This window comes from Maylandia zebra, linkage group LG8 (assembly GCF_041146795.1).
Source record: "Maylandia zebra isolate NMK-2024a linkage group LG8, Mzebra_GT3a, whole genome shotgun sequence".
Classification (NCBI taxonomy): Eukaryota; Metazoa; Chordata; class Actinopteri; order Cichliformes; family Cichlidae; genus Maylandia; species Maylandia zebra.
The window spans coordinates 28,107,218-28,122,443 of record NC_135174.1 but is presented as its reverse complement, the minus strand read 5'-3'; the positions used below and the strand labels follow the sequence as shown (position 1 = coordinate 28,122,443).

General features: G+C 38.1%; 1 protein-coding gene across 1 annotated transcript; it reads left to right on the top strand.

Moving 5' to 3' along the window:
• The first annotated feature begins 4,521 nt into the window (after nt 1–4,521).
• On the top strand, nt 4,522–14,587 carry LOC101481887 (uncharacterized). The gene is made up of 4 exons (XM_004565969.4): nt 4,522–4,835; nt 6,882–13,651; nt 13,737–13,848; nt 13,929–14,587. Exons 1-2 carry the CDS (start codon nt 4,715–4,717, stop codon nt 8,201–8,203), a joined length of 1,443 nt encoding a protein of 480 aa, XP_004566026.3. The 5' UTR covers nt 4,522–4,714; the 3' UTR covers nt 8,204–13,651; nt 13,737–13,848; nt 13,929–14,587.
• Nucleotides 14,588–15,226: the final 639 nt, after the last annotated feature.

The window sequence follows — 15,226 nt, the reverse complement described above, 5'->3', positions numbered from 1 at the left end:
TTTGAGCCCTCCTTGTAAGTGCACAACGTTATCTTAATTTTATTCTGCTTTCTGAATTCTTAACAATAACTAACATTTTTCATTTAAAAAAATCACTATCATAAAATATGAAGCATTGTTTTAACATGTGGGATGGATAAAACTAGTGTCTGGTCTAAGATGATGAAAAGTAGCCCAAACCCTAAACTCTTTAACACTATGGCATGAAAATGTGGAATTTCTGGCTTTTAAAGCTTTTGTACAGTGTTTAAAGGGACAGGGCAGTAATTAAGCATTTAAAGGAGATGTGATGGACTGAGTAGTCAGTAATCAGATAATTTATATTCTGCTTAGTTTTTGCTGTTTTATGTCGCAGTTACTTTTAGTTTTTTTATTTGTAGGTTCAAAGGAGGGTGATTTTATGTTACTTACTGTACTTTCTGCAGCGTTTTGTACTCCAAACAAATACATACGAACAAACAAAGTTAAAAAAAATTACACAAAACATAAAAAATTTTCACGACAGGAAAATCTGAAGAAGCACATGAAAGTCCACATATAAGAAAAACTGCACAAAGTGTCTTTAACTGTGTGGTTTGTGTTGGTAAGCGACATGCAGGAAAACAAACGATCAGTTTTCCCTGATTTGGAGAAAGAAATATGTTTTTGTAAAAGGTTTTTAGAATGTTTAAAGAAGAAATGTGAGATATTTTTCTACCTTCCTATTAAAAAAATACCAGCTTTGTTTTGTCATATCTAAATAAGCTTGTATTTTAATATTTTAATGCTATAATACTTTCCACTGCCCTGGGTCAGACCAGAGGTTGTAATGGCAGAAATTCATTATTTAAATAGCTGTGCTTAAGGTGCGATCAGAAGTATCAGTAATGTGTTGATTTGCTGACACAGATTCCAATCGTGGGATCCAGAATCCAGACAAGTTTACAGATTTTATGTAATGTGTTTTTGTTTTTTTCTGGATTTTTCTAGATGATATTCTGTTTCTCTCCATTAAAATGAAAATTGCCATAAAACTTTTGCATGGAACAATCAGTGAGCTCATTACTGCTTCTGATGTTTGTTCTGATGTAGAGCAGTGGTCCAACTATGAATAATTATAGAAGGTGTAGTTTGGAAAATGTATTTGGAGTACAAATTTTATGATTGCAACATTACAACTGCATGTATGAACCTAAAGCTGGGGTCACTTTCTTCAATTGTATATAAATAAAAAAATAACATTTTATTTATAAAGCACCTTTCTAGACAGAGTCACAAAGTACTGCACATAAGATATCAGATAATAAATGGTAAAACAGACAATATAAAACAGGCAAAAATTAATCAAAAGCAGTTTTAAAAAGGTGAGTTTTGAGTTGTTTTTTAAAACAACTACTGAGTCCACAGTTCTTAAGGTTTGGGAGAGAGAGTTCCACAACCTAGGGGCCACAGTGGCAAAATCTTTATCACCCTTAGTTCTCATCTTAGTCTTTTTTTATAGCAAGTAAGCCCTGATCGGATGACCTCTGGGACCTGCCAGGGACATAGGGCTGTAACAGATCAGAGATGTAGACTGGTGCCAGTCCATGCAAGGCTCTAAATGACCAGGATCTTAAAATGGGAAGGAAACCAGCATACCCGAGGTAGCAATGGTGTCACATGTGAATAGCTGCAGCGTTTTGCACAGCCTGCAGACAATCCATATATAAATAAAATGAAGCCATCCCGGCAAGAAAAGATTCATTTTCTGTGGTGTGAAGATCATGCACTGCATGTTTTTCCTTTTCATATTTTTGTTACTTTATTATTATTATTTTTTTATGTATTCAGTGGTTTAAAGCGGAGTTTAAAAATGTCACTAATAACAGCGACATCTGGTGGATAATTGAAGGCAATACAACTTAAACATTGACGCGGCTTACTGTTTCAATCTCAGGTCATCAATAAAAGTTCTGAAAAGACTGCGTGTCCGTTTTTAATTTCTAATTAATAAATACATCATTGTCATACACTGAAATTAATTTTTTGTTGTTAACTTCAGTTAACAAGTTGTTGAGTCTTCAGTGTCGTCTCTGAATTAAATAGCTGGTAATAAAATGGTAAATTGGCTTTCAAGCAACTACCTTGTTCTAAATACTAACAAGACCGAGACCATGATCATAGCTCCTCCTGAGCTACATTCTAAAATCAGTCAGGTTCTTGCCTCTTTCTGTCCATCTGTCAAGTCAAATATTCGAAATCTTGGAGTAATATCTGACTCTTCTCTGGGCCTTGACTCTCATGTAAAATCTTTGTCTCGTTCCTGTTTCTATCATTTAAGAAACATGTCTAAACTGCGACATATGGTTTCCTCAGCTGAACTGGAAAAACTCATTCATGCATTTGTGTCATCACGCTTAGATTACTGTAATTCCCTGTTTACTAGCTTGGATAAATCATCTCTCTCTCGCCTCCAGACAATACAAAACGCAGCAGCCAGACTACTAACTCGCTCTACCAAGCGTGTTCACATCACTCCCATCTTATATTCTTTACATTGGCTCCCAATAGAGTTTAGAATTCGCTTTAAAATTCTTGTTTTAACATACAGAGCACTAAATGGCCAGGCTTCAGATTACTTATCCAAGCTTCTTTTAAAATACACTGCTGCTCGTCATCTCCACTCACAGACTCAGAGTCTCTTAGTTGTTCCCCGTACACGATTGAAGACAAAAGGGGACAGAGCCTTTCAGTCTGTTGCACCAAGGCTGTGGAACAGTTTACCACAATTACGTTTGCTTGACTCTGTGGATTCTTTTAAAAAACAGTTAAAAACTCTTCTGTTCAAACAAGCCTTTTGTTGATCTACATATTTTATATATTTTTTTACATTATTTACATTTGATCTTTTACATTGTATATAATGTCTATTGATTTTATTGTTTATTTTAATATTTTAATATTTGTGTACAGCGCTTTGTGATTGCCTGTCTGTGAAAAGCACTTAATAAATAAAGTTTACTTACTTACTTACTTACTAAAAAGACACGACATATGCAGACCCACACACCAACAATACTCCGCAAACACTTTCCAGTTTAAACGTATTTAACAGATTTAGACAAGTTTCACTTAAAAACACACCTGCTGCAGCTTCGCAGCTGATGATGGGGTCCCAAACGTCTTATTTTATTCTTTTCTTAGTCTTGTCTAGTCTTATAACAGTGTTTAAAAAAGATTACGTTTGATTTATCAGCTATTTCTGGGACTGTTTAATAAACAGTGTTTATTAACAGAAGCTTCAAACCGAAGAAAGTTTTTTTTTTTTTTCAAAATATTAAACTTTATTAAGAAACAGTATACAGAACATGTATACAATCAGAACAAAATTAACATATGCCAGGGGGTGTAATACAAAGAATTACAAACATTCAAAAAATTTGTAATTACTACAAATAGTAATAGTTTTCATAGCCTTTTTGTTAAGTGATCCACTAATCAATTTTATGTAACATAAAACATCATTATAGTAATGTTTAAAATTAGGTTTTTTGTTACTGTATTTGCATTTGTGAAAATCAAATTTAGCTAAGATAACTAATAAGTTTATTATAAAGTAAACATCTTCTTTTTTTGCCTTCGAAAGAAACAAAATACAACATTTTCCCGTTTCACAGTAAAGTCATTATAGAGATGTCCAGCAATGAATCTACTGAAGTCTTTCCAAAATGTTCTAGCGTATGAACAGATCCAGAAGAGGTGTTGCACAGTCTCAGGATGGCTTCCACAAAATCCACAGCTCACATTTATGTCCCTTTTGAACTTCGTCATGTAATGATTAGCAGGATAAAATTTATGCAGTATTTTAAATGAGACATCCTTCACTTTATTCGTTACCAGATACTTGTTAGGAATTGTCCATACTCTTTTCCAGTTAATGTCACTGACGAAGAAATTCCAATAAGAGACCACATGTGGGATAGTTAGAGATTCTGTCTGGAACAAAGCACGGATATTCTTATTACTTTTGCTGTGGTTTGTTAGACAAATTCTTCCTATGTGTGAATCTAAAGGGTTGGGGAGAGAAACAGATGATATGCAAGGTTGAATACCTTTAAAAAGCATTATAATACCCGTAGGTATTGCATCAAATAATATGGCATATTCTTTGGGTGTGGCTGGAAATTTATAGGTGTTTAAGAATTCTGAATAGGACATAAGCTGCCCATTAGGATTAAACAGCTGATTCACTAAAACGATCCGTTTCTCAACCCACCTAGAAAAAAAAAAGATTTATTTTTATACACTATGTTCCTATTATTCCAAATTGAATACGTATGGGGTGTAAAGTTGTGTTTATATATAAGGGACCAAGCTAATAGAACTTGTTTGTGAAACATCGAGAGCTTTTCTGGAAGCTTATCTATATTATAATCACAACCTAAGATAAAACTTAGACCACCAAAACCGAAGAAAGTTGCAGTGAAGGGCTGATGACGTGAAACGTCACTGGTCACGTGACAGTGGTTTTTAAAGAACCTCGCTTCAGGACAAGTTTCGGTATCAAAGGTGTCCGTGCGGATGCCTGTGCTAATTTATGAGAACGTGCGCTCTGTTTGTGTCCGGCTCTGATAATACAGTCACGTGGAGAAGAATGTAATCGGCATGTGTTTGTGCGGTGTTCGGTTCTGCCGAGGCCCAGCTTCTCTCAGACGAACCTGCAGTTTATTCTGGAGACGAGACAAATGAAGACAGCATGAAGGAGGTGGATTATTATCGGGAGCAGGGCGGAGAAAGTCTGGATTTAGAAGAAAAACCTGATATTAAAACCCTCGGAGTCCAGCCGGAGCAGGACGAGAATGTAAACCAAACCTCTGGTAAGAATAATCAGATTTCATTGCTGTTAATCGCTGCATCGCGTTATGGCAAACGATTACCCTCATCGGCGAAGTCAAATTTTCTTGCTCCTCTATTGTCGACATTACGGTGCTGCTGATGCAGAAACACAATGAAAGCAGTCATTTTTTTTTTTTATATTATTTACAAAAATAACTTTACTTTAGACCAGTACAGGTTTGGACACATATAATACATTATAATTAATAATTTTACACATCATAATAAAATATCAAACATTTTAATGCTGTCTGAAGAAAAGGTCACACAAAATTAAGATAAGATGAGATAAGACTTTATTGATCCCACGGCGGGGAAATCTTTGTGTTACCTCATCTCAGGTACAGATAGCAGAAGGAAAATACCAAAAATACAAATAAAATATGAACAAATATAAAATAAGTAAGATAATACACTATATACAACGATAGCATACACAGTCTGTGATTATGGATATGGTTGTGGAAATATGCAAGAGAAGTGGATTTGAAGTTGTCCACACATTTATCCACAGTTACTGCCATATAATACTGCTATATATTAAAAACAAAATTATTTTGTAAAAACAAAATAAAGGCACAGCCAGCAAATAATCAGTCTATTGTGTTTAAATTACCACATTGTTATATTATTTTTGAACTGTAATTTCAGAAAATCCTTAATATGTTTCTGTAATTTTTAATTTAATTAAATTTTTAAAAATTGATTAATGTTCAAGTTTAGCACGTGTCAGTCCATGGTAACTGTAAAATGTGATATTTCATGATATAATTTTCCACAATCATTACTTCAGTTCTTTGAGAGGTGACACAAAGATTCTACTGGATTCCTTCTCAGGTACACCCCAGTCTACATATGGTAAATGGCGTCTCTGCAAACTGTACAGTGTTAGAAAACAAAATAAAATGCACTCAAATTACATTGTCATAGTGTATGCTATGGAAAAAGCATTTGCCCCTTATTTTATTTTATTTTTTTGTATATTTGTCACATTTACACGTACAAAAACAAGGGAAAAAATATCCAAACCTACCTGGCCCTGTGTGAAAAGTGTAAAAAATCATGAATTAACTGATTAATCACATTTTTTTGAAAGCTGAGTTCAATTTCAGTGGCCACACTGAGGCCTGATTATTGCCTGTTAAATCAAGTTCCCTTACATCTAGCATAAAACTCAAGCTCAAGAGCACTTGAGCAGTGATCCAAAACACATCAGTATTGTACGTCCATCTCCGAATGGCTCAAAGAAGCAAAACAAAACGGAGCCTCTGCAGTGGTCTGGTCAAAGTCCAGGCTCAAATCTGACTAAGATGCTTTTGCCAAAGGTTGCACAATAAGGTTAGGGGACAATTGTTTTTTCATATATAACAAATCAGGAATTCACACACTTGGTATAGAAAGTACAACAACGATATCGCTCTTTGATAGCCTAGCTTGAATTTCTATCATAGCGAGAAGCTCACTAACCCATTTACATGAAACATAACAGGAAGAACTACACAATCACAATAAGTTAGGGCTGCAAGAATCCAGCCTTTCCGAGACCACACAAACACCTTTTCTTTGGAAATTTGGTGATATTGAGTGCCAGTCTGATACCTATCCATGTATCTACTGTATTCTTGGGAACGTCAAGACATTCCAAAGCGAGCCGAGAGATGTAATCTCTCCAGCGTGTCCTGGGCCTACTCCAGCGTCTCCACCTGAGAGAACATGTCGGGCACGCCTCACCTGACTTTGATGAATCATATTTAATGTTTTTCATTCTGAGCATTCTGGACTGATCATTAAAGAGATGCTGTGCTACTTCTGTATTTCCTTCAACAACTGTGACATCAGGCCTATAAACACGTTTTTCTGTAGGACCACCGTAAATGCATTACAAGGCTCTTTTCTCCATATTTTAAAATATGTTAATATTTCTTATTTTGTCTTTTTTCTTTTTAGATAATGGGACAGCTCTGTGCTGATGTAGAATTCATATAAACATCACACAATTTACCTACATGTTTCATTGTTTCCTGCAGATATCCCACAGCTGTTGGTTATTAAAAAAGAAGAAGTTTCACCTGAATGGATCCAAACTCTGGAGCAGCAATACCCAAACCTCCACATAAAAGAAGAGCAGGAGGAAACCTGGAGCACTCAGGAGGAAAAGCCACCTAATGGGCTCCTCATCACTGGCGTTCCTGTGAAGAGTGAAGATGGTGATGATGATGATTTGAAACCTCAGTTGTCAGAGCTGCATCAAAGGCAAAGTTTTAAAAAAGAGGTTAAAGTTGAAGTTAAAAAAGAGGAAGAGGATGAGCCTCCAATCAGCAGCTCAGCTAATCACATAAAAACAGAAACAGGTGGAGCACCAGTAACGACCACAAACTCAGATCCACGCAGAGATTCAGAGCCTAATACTGATAAACAAGCTTCAGCTGCTTTTGAGGCAGAAGTCAGTGTTGATGGTAACAACAGTGATGATGATGCTACTGATGATGATGATGAATGGCAGGAACCTTTGTCCAATTGTCGACCTAAAACTAAAGACAGAGACAGTAATCAGAAGGAGTCGGATTCAAATCCTGCTAAAACATCCTTCAGCTGCTCCGAGTGCGGTAAAGACTTTCTCTCCAAGCAGTCTCTTCAGAGTCATGTGACAAGTCATTCAGGAAGAACACCTTCCAGCCATCTGCTTAATAAGAAATGCTCCAGGGTGAAGCAGAAAGCAGATTCAAAGATGAGCGTAGGCAAAGCAGAGAAACGATACGTCTGCAATGACTGTGGACACAGATTCAGGCATCGCTTTAATCTTAAAAGACACATGAGAGTTCACACAGGAGAGAAGCCTTTTAGTTGTGACATTTGTGGTAGAAGATTTAAACAACAGTGCAGTCTCAAAAGACACACCAGACGCCACAAAGGGGAGAAATCATTTAATTGCAATGTTTGTGATAAAAGATTTAATGTAAAGGATGATCTTAGGCAGCACATGAAATGCCACACAGGAGAGAAACCGTTTGGCTGTCAGCTTTGTGGAAAAACCTACAGAGCTCAATGTGGGCTTAAGAGGCATATGATAGTCCACTCAGGAGAGAGACCGTTCCACTGTGATATTTGTGGTAAAACATTTAATGAAAAGAAGTCGCTTAGTAAACATGGAATAATTCACACAGGAGAGAAACCATTCGGTTGTGATGTTTGTGGTAAAAAATTTAGACATCAGTGTAACGTCAAAACACATATGAGAATCCACACTGGAGAGAAACCATTTGGTTGCAATAAGTGTGAACGGAAATTTAACCAAAGCGTACTTCTTAAGAAACACATGAAAGTTCACACCGAGGAGAGTTCTTTATGAGGGGCTGGTTAGCTGGCTCGAGAAAACCAAAACTCCTGTTTGGAGGTGGCGGGGTGTAGATATGTAAAAGTAACTGATATCATAACATTGAGCTTCTTCGTTAGCCCAGGCTTAGGTGAAAAGGTGGTGTTTGACATGTTATCTCATCCTTCTTTCATATAAAATCAACCAATTGAGCACTACCTGCCTGCTTAAATCAGAGACTTCAGGTATAAAATCAATATTCTTGTGAACAGTTAAGTTAATACACTGCTTAAGTCTTAAGTCACATATATACAATTGGAGCTGGGTATCGATGATTTCTACAATCCTCGATTCGATTCACTTCAATTTTGAGTCAGAGTGTCAGAAATATTATAATTCTGATCATTTATCAGTACTGACGCTTGTGAGACTTCATCAGAGGTGTAAGCCTCAGAGCAGATGCCTTTGTGTCAAAGTAACTGACAATGAAACACAGAAAAACACAAAGGAGATTTTCCTGGCCTAGCTTTTTATAGCAGATAACCTTAAAAATATTCTGCAGTGGATCAAAAACTGAAGAAAACCATGAATCAACAACTACTACATTACCTGATGCTGCTGAACTGAAGCAGAGCAAAGTTACAGAGGTTTAATTAGAGACACAGCGTTTTGCAATTTAGCAAAAGTTTAAATGTCTTCAGTACTGAACAGCAGAAATTAGACTGTCATGTCGGAGGTCCTTAAAAAAAACCCTTACCGCCTGGCAGCATTGTACACAACAGTAGACTGGTGCTTAATAAGCAAGCAAATAATGCAGAAAACAAAGATTTTAGATGGGAAGCTGTTCTTGAAGTACACTGAGAGAGAAAGAGCTGTGCAGGAAGTGTGATTTGTATCATGGTAGAAGCAAAACAGCAAAAGTAAGAGGGAATTCATGACTATGTTTATCAAACGTGAAGCGTAGTTTTGATCTTCTTTTGCTTTTGAATTTTGGTTGGCGAGTGACACTTGAATTTCAGCCTCGATGGTGTGTCTGTGTACATGCCATCGAGTGAACAATGCATCTTTGTGCAGAATCCGTTTACCTGCTCACATTTACTTTTTTAGCTGTTTGGCGGTTGTTGAAATAGTTTTGTGAGCGTTAACCTGAGATTCTGGCTAAAATTGATTTGAATCGGAAAATTGACTCCTCCTCCTAGCCCCCCTGCTCCAACAGGCTGCAGAGAACGGGGGTGTGAGAAGACTCCAAACCTTCCTCCGCCTACTCATATGTAGTGTTGATGCATGTGTGTTCTAAGGTGCATTTAAAACCCAGGAGGGCATGGAGCTACCTGCCAGAGAGCAGCAGGTAAGCGCACAGCCCCTCCTGATAGCCCTCAATGTCTACGTGTATTTAACCTTGAGAGGTGGGCAACGACGCCAGGGGTGGGGTGTACACCCTGATGGTCTTTTGGATTCCGTGTAGCGGCACACTCCCAAGATCCTATATGTATGTGTAATGAGAGTGTGAGTAATGTGAATGTCTAAGTTGTGGGATAAAATTGAGGCACAGGCAGCCAGAAGGGGACGGGGGGGGGGGATGCCTCCCCTGCACCCTGGTGACATACCCCTACTCCAAGGCCCTGCATGTGTGGGTGGTTGTGGTGGAGCGGGAAGAGGGAGGCAGCTGGAGATGGGGAGAGAAGGAAGGGAGGGGCAAGTGACCCCAATAGACGCCCAGGCTGAAATCTTCCTCCACCTCTCCTGTATCTCCCCCTCCTGCAGAGTGAGTTCCTGAAGAGAGGAGAGCTCCTGCAAGATGTAACAGCCTACATATCTTAATATCAAGACTAATGTAATCTAATAGATAATTTCTATATTGGTTAGAATTAAGATTATTTTTATTTTTCCAGTTCATGAGGACAGTTTTCTTGGCTATGCATAGGGCAGTGAAAACCATATGGGCCATATTCTTTTCTGAAGTGACATTATCTAAGCGGCCCAACAAACACACTAAGGGGGAAGTTGGAATGTTACATTTCAGACACTTCGATAAGTCTTCACATATCTCGCGCCAAAACTTCTGAACTGGTGGACAGAACCAAAGAGCGTGGATATAATTGTCCGGTGAATTGGTTTGGCAGTGTGAGCAGTTGTTGGTAGACGTAAAGCCCATCTTGAACATCCGATGACCTGTATAGTGCACTCTATGTAATATTTTGTATTGAATTAATTGAAGACTGGGATTTCTAATTAGATGAAAGGTTTTTAAGCAAATCTGAGACCAGAAGTTTTGGTCTAAGTTAACTGATAAATCCGCTTCCCATTTTGCAATAGGAAGGGATATTGATTCATCTGTTTTAGAAAGCATTCTGTATATTTTGGAAAGTAATTTGGGGGGTTTAAGAGTAAGAAATTGAACCACACTTGGTGGTGTTTGTAGTTCAACTTGACCCGGTTTAAATTTCTTTTTTACTATGAATTTAATTTGTTGATATTCTAAAAATCTTTTCTTGTTGATCCCATATTGTGTAACTAGTCCGTCAAATGAAATAAATTCTGTTCCTTCTAGTATATGTTCTAAATATTTGATTCCTTTATCACTCCAATCTGAAAAGTTTATCATATTATTGTTTTGTAATATGTCAGGGTTGTTCCAGATAGGTGTACGTTTGCATGGGATTAATGAAGACGCCGTTATTTTTAGAAACTCCCACCATGCTGTCAGAGAAGAGCTGATGTTGATGCTTTTAAAGCATTCATGTCGTTGGATGTTTGAGCTGATAAATGGTAGGTCTGAAATCTCTAGATTATTGCAAAGTGCTTGTTCTACATCTAGCCAAGGTTCATCTAAGAGGGTGTGTTTTAGCCATCCTGAGATAAACTGAAGCCTGTTGGCTAAAAAGTAGTGCTGAAAGTTAGGCAGTTCTAGTCCTCCTTTATCCTTGGTCTTTTGTAGTGTTTTTAAGCTTATACGTGGGGGTTTATTTTTCCAAAGGAATTTGCACATATACGAATTTAGAGATCTGAACCAATCTTGTGGCGGTTTAGTTGGGATCATTGAGAATAAATAATTTATTTTTGGTAAGACCATCATTTTTATAGCAGCAACCCTTCCCATGGGTAAACATTTCCATCTAGTCAGATCATCTTCTACCTTCTTTAAAAGTGGGATATGATTTAATTTAGTTAGATCTGCAAGCTTGGGAGAAACATTAATACCTAAATATTTTATATTTAGAGCAATTAATCGGGAGGACTGTAGATTTTGACCAGTTAATTGAGTAATCTGATATTCTTAAAAAAAGAGTTTATCAATTCAATCACCCCAGAGATATTGGTTTGTGAGTTTTGGAGAAAGAGTAACACATCATCCGCATAAAGGCTGATTTTATGTTCCGCGTTCTTGCATTTTATGCCCTTAATTACTGAATTCTGTCTAATTGCTGCTGCTAGTGGTTCAATAAAAATTGCAAACAGTGAAGGGGAGAGTGGGCATCCCTGCCTGGTGCCCCTCAGGAGAGAGAAGCTGGAGGATGTCTGGTCATTTGTTCTAACACAAGCTGTTGGGGAATTATATAATATTTTTAACCAGTTAATGAAAGAGGATCCAAAACCAAATTTGTGTAAAGTTGTTAACAGAAATTTCCAGTTAACTCTGTCAAATGCTTTTTCTGCGTCTAAAGAAAATATTGTAGTTTCAAGGTTTTTACTGTATGAGTAGTCTATCAAATTAAGTAATCTACGTGTATTTGTTGATGAGTGCCTACCTTTTATGAAACCAGTTTGGTCAGGATGAATTAAGAGGGGGGTTATTTTCTCCAGTCTCTTTGAGAGAGCTTTGCAGATTATTTTAAGGTCTACGTTTATAAGGGATATTGGACGATAGCTTGAGGGATATACAGGGTCTTTGCCTGGTTTTAGCAGGAGATTAATATTTGCAGAAATAAATAATAAAAAAATAATCCAGACGACAGTAGGAGTGATGAACATGTGAGAAAAAACTATATTCCTTACTGGTGGGGTGAAGTTAGCGCCATGCATCGCAAAGACCAAAGTCGCTCATATACTGTTTGATTATATTTGTGGACTGCCAGTTGCCCTGAGTTCCTGCTGTATTGAGCCTATCCATGTCTTCATTTAGTCCCAGGTTGAGGTCGCCTCCAAGAACAAGTGTGCCATCTAAGTGTTCAGAGAGTGCACTGAAAAAACCGTGAAAGAATGAGGGATCATCAACATTTGGACCATATACACTTGCAATACATAGCGTTTTATCAAGTATAGATAGTTTAATGATTAAGAATCTGCCCTCTGGAAATATAACTGTATCGAGTACTGTGAAATTAATATTTTTATGTTTTAAAATTGCTACTCCCCTTTGTCTAGAATTATAACAAGCTGAGAACACATTACGAAACTCAGATGTTTTAAGTTCATTCGAACCTCGACTTCAGGCGTGATGCCAGAAAACCGAGGAAAAGTAATAAATGGTGTAGATTACTTAAAGGCTTTGCTTGCTTTGAACAGTAGATGTTAATTGTCTCGGTTTTTATAATCGTCTTTGGCTGTTGTTAGTTTTTCTGCTCATTTGTGTTTTTGTAGTTTTTCCTCTGTTCTCATGTGTTTGTGTTTATTTGTATTTATGTGAGATTATTCCTGGGCCCTGTTTCAGGAAGCCGGTTTAGTGGAAAAACTGAGTAAGTATACCCTGAGTTAACGAAAACTCTGGGTTTTCGGTTTCACAAAGCGAGTTCAGCTGAAGCCTGAGTGAGTCACTATGACGACACACGCCGTGAAGCTAACCTGCCCCCTAGCAGGTTTACTACAACTAACCCTGACTGTCTCCGCCCCTTTGTCGGAAACCTGACAGTAGGAAGTGTCAGACATGGCGTGTCCCTTCCTTGAAGAGCCAGTAGATCGTGAAGCCCAAATTCTCCGCAGAGCTCTCCGCCGGGAGAGAGTGATCAGAGCGCGTTTGGACATTTTATCATTTCCTGATGATTGTCTGTGCGAACGTTACCGTTTCTCAGCACAATCTATAATTTATTTGGATAACATCCTCAGGCCATATATTACGCATGTGACACATTGGACATGCTCTCAGTTCATTACATATTATTTGTATCGCACTTCGGTTTTTTGCAAACGGGAGCTTTCTGTATAATATTGGTGAAGCTGAGCACGTTTCCAAGGCTACCGTCTGTCGGGCAGTCAGGAATGTTACAGTTGCACTGAAACGTCTCCTGTACACGTTTGTGGTGTTCCCCGGTCACAGACCCACAAGATTTATCAAAGAGGGATGCCACAAAATTGCAGGTATCAGGATGACCAAAACTTAATTTATGATGTGGTGATACTTGAACTACTACTTAAATTTTACATTTATTTTCAGGGTTCCCAGGCGTGATTGGCTGTATAGATGGCACTCACATTCCAATCATTGCTCCTTCAGTAAATGAAGGAGACTATGTGAACAGGAAGTCTTTCCACAGCATTAATGTACAGGTACATAGTTCCCTGTAGCATTTCAAACTAACAAATTATTTCATTATAGTAATGGATGCTAATTTGTGTTCTCTGCACTGTGAAGATCATATGTGATGCTGCCAACATTATCACAAATGTGGAAGCCAAGTGGCCAGGCTCTGTCCATGACTCACAAATATTCCGTGAATGTACACTGAGCACAAAATTTGGACATGGTGAGTTGAGAATACTTTAAAATATATAAAGACCAATTGCTTCAGGGACATTTGAACTGAAGTGTATCCTTCTGTCTTAGGAGAGTTCACTGGCTACTTGCTTGGTGATAGGGGGTATCCATGTTTACCCTATTTGCTTACCCCTTACCCTGACCCTGAACCGGGCCCACAGCAGCGATATAATCTGGCTAATTGCAGGACAAGAGCCAGAATTGAAATGACTATCGGAATGCTTAAGGCCCGGTTCCAGTGCCTGCAAAGACTCAGGGTCACCCCAGAAAGGGCATGTGACATTATTGTGGCATGTGTGATTCTTCACAACATTGCCACAATTAGAGGAGAACACTGTCCTTCTGAACCAAACATCAGCAGTGATCCAAACCATGAACATCCTGACCCTCCCACGGACATACAAGATGGAAGCGCAGTCAGAGACACCATATGTCACAATCATTTCTTTTGACCCATCACCTCAACATGTTGAAAGAAGAATAAACAGATTTTTTGTTCAACTGGCTTTATTGGTCGCCTGTATTTCCTGTACACAAAGTATTAAAAGATGTAAACCTCATAAAGTGTCTCTGTTGCTTCCTCCTCTGTAACAGCTGTCAATGTTTCTTCATTATTTTCCTGTAGTAAAGAAATAAACAACATTGCTGTTCTACTGTAACCTCATATAATCTGTGGAGTATTACTCACAACTGCATGTTGGTCTGGCTCAACAGGAGGCTGCACCAGATGCAGTACACCACCACCATCAACTGATAGAATATGAGGTTTATACAGGTCACTTATAACTTACAAGGGACCAAATGGCAATTAACAAACATACCTATCACCTTACACTTCATTGTCATTATGCTCTCAAAGACAACCAAGACTGAGGGAAGGCAAAATCAGTAGGAAAATAACTTCACTACAGAATAATCCATTATGGTAAAGAGTTTATCAAATGAATGAGTAGCACTGCAAAGGTGACTGTGAAGAAAGGATGTATGCACATCATGTATTATTTTGAATTTACCCCCTATGTAGGCACTTGTGTCTTGCGGGGTTATTGACTCAGAGGATGTCCCCGCAGAGATGCCTTCGGCCACAGGGCGCCCACTGTTTTGGCTGAGGGCCAACTGCTCAGCCTCTGTGAGTGGTGGTGGTGGAGGACCCCCACCTGTTTTTCGGGCCTCCGCTTTTTTTCTGTTGGCTATAACGGGTCACATTTGAGCATACAGAGTAAGCAAATATGTACTTGTAATGTGCTCAGATAATTTCAATAAGTGCTTACAGAAAGAAAATTAATGTAGCCTCTAACTGCAATTGATTTACATCGGACAAACAGACCAAGCACTATGGCTCATAATACAATTACACCTTACCTGTT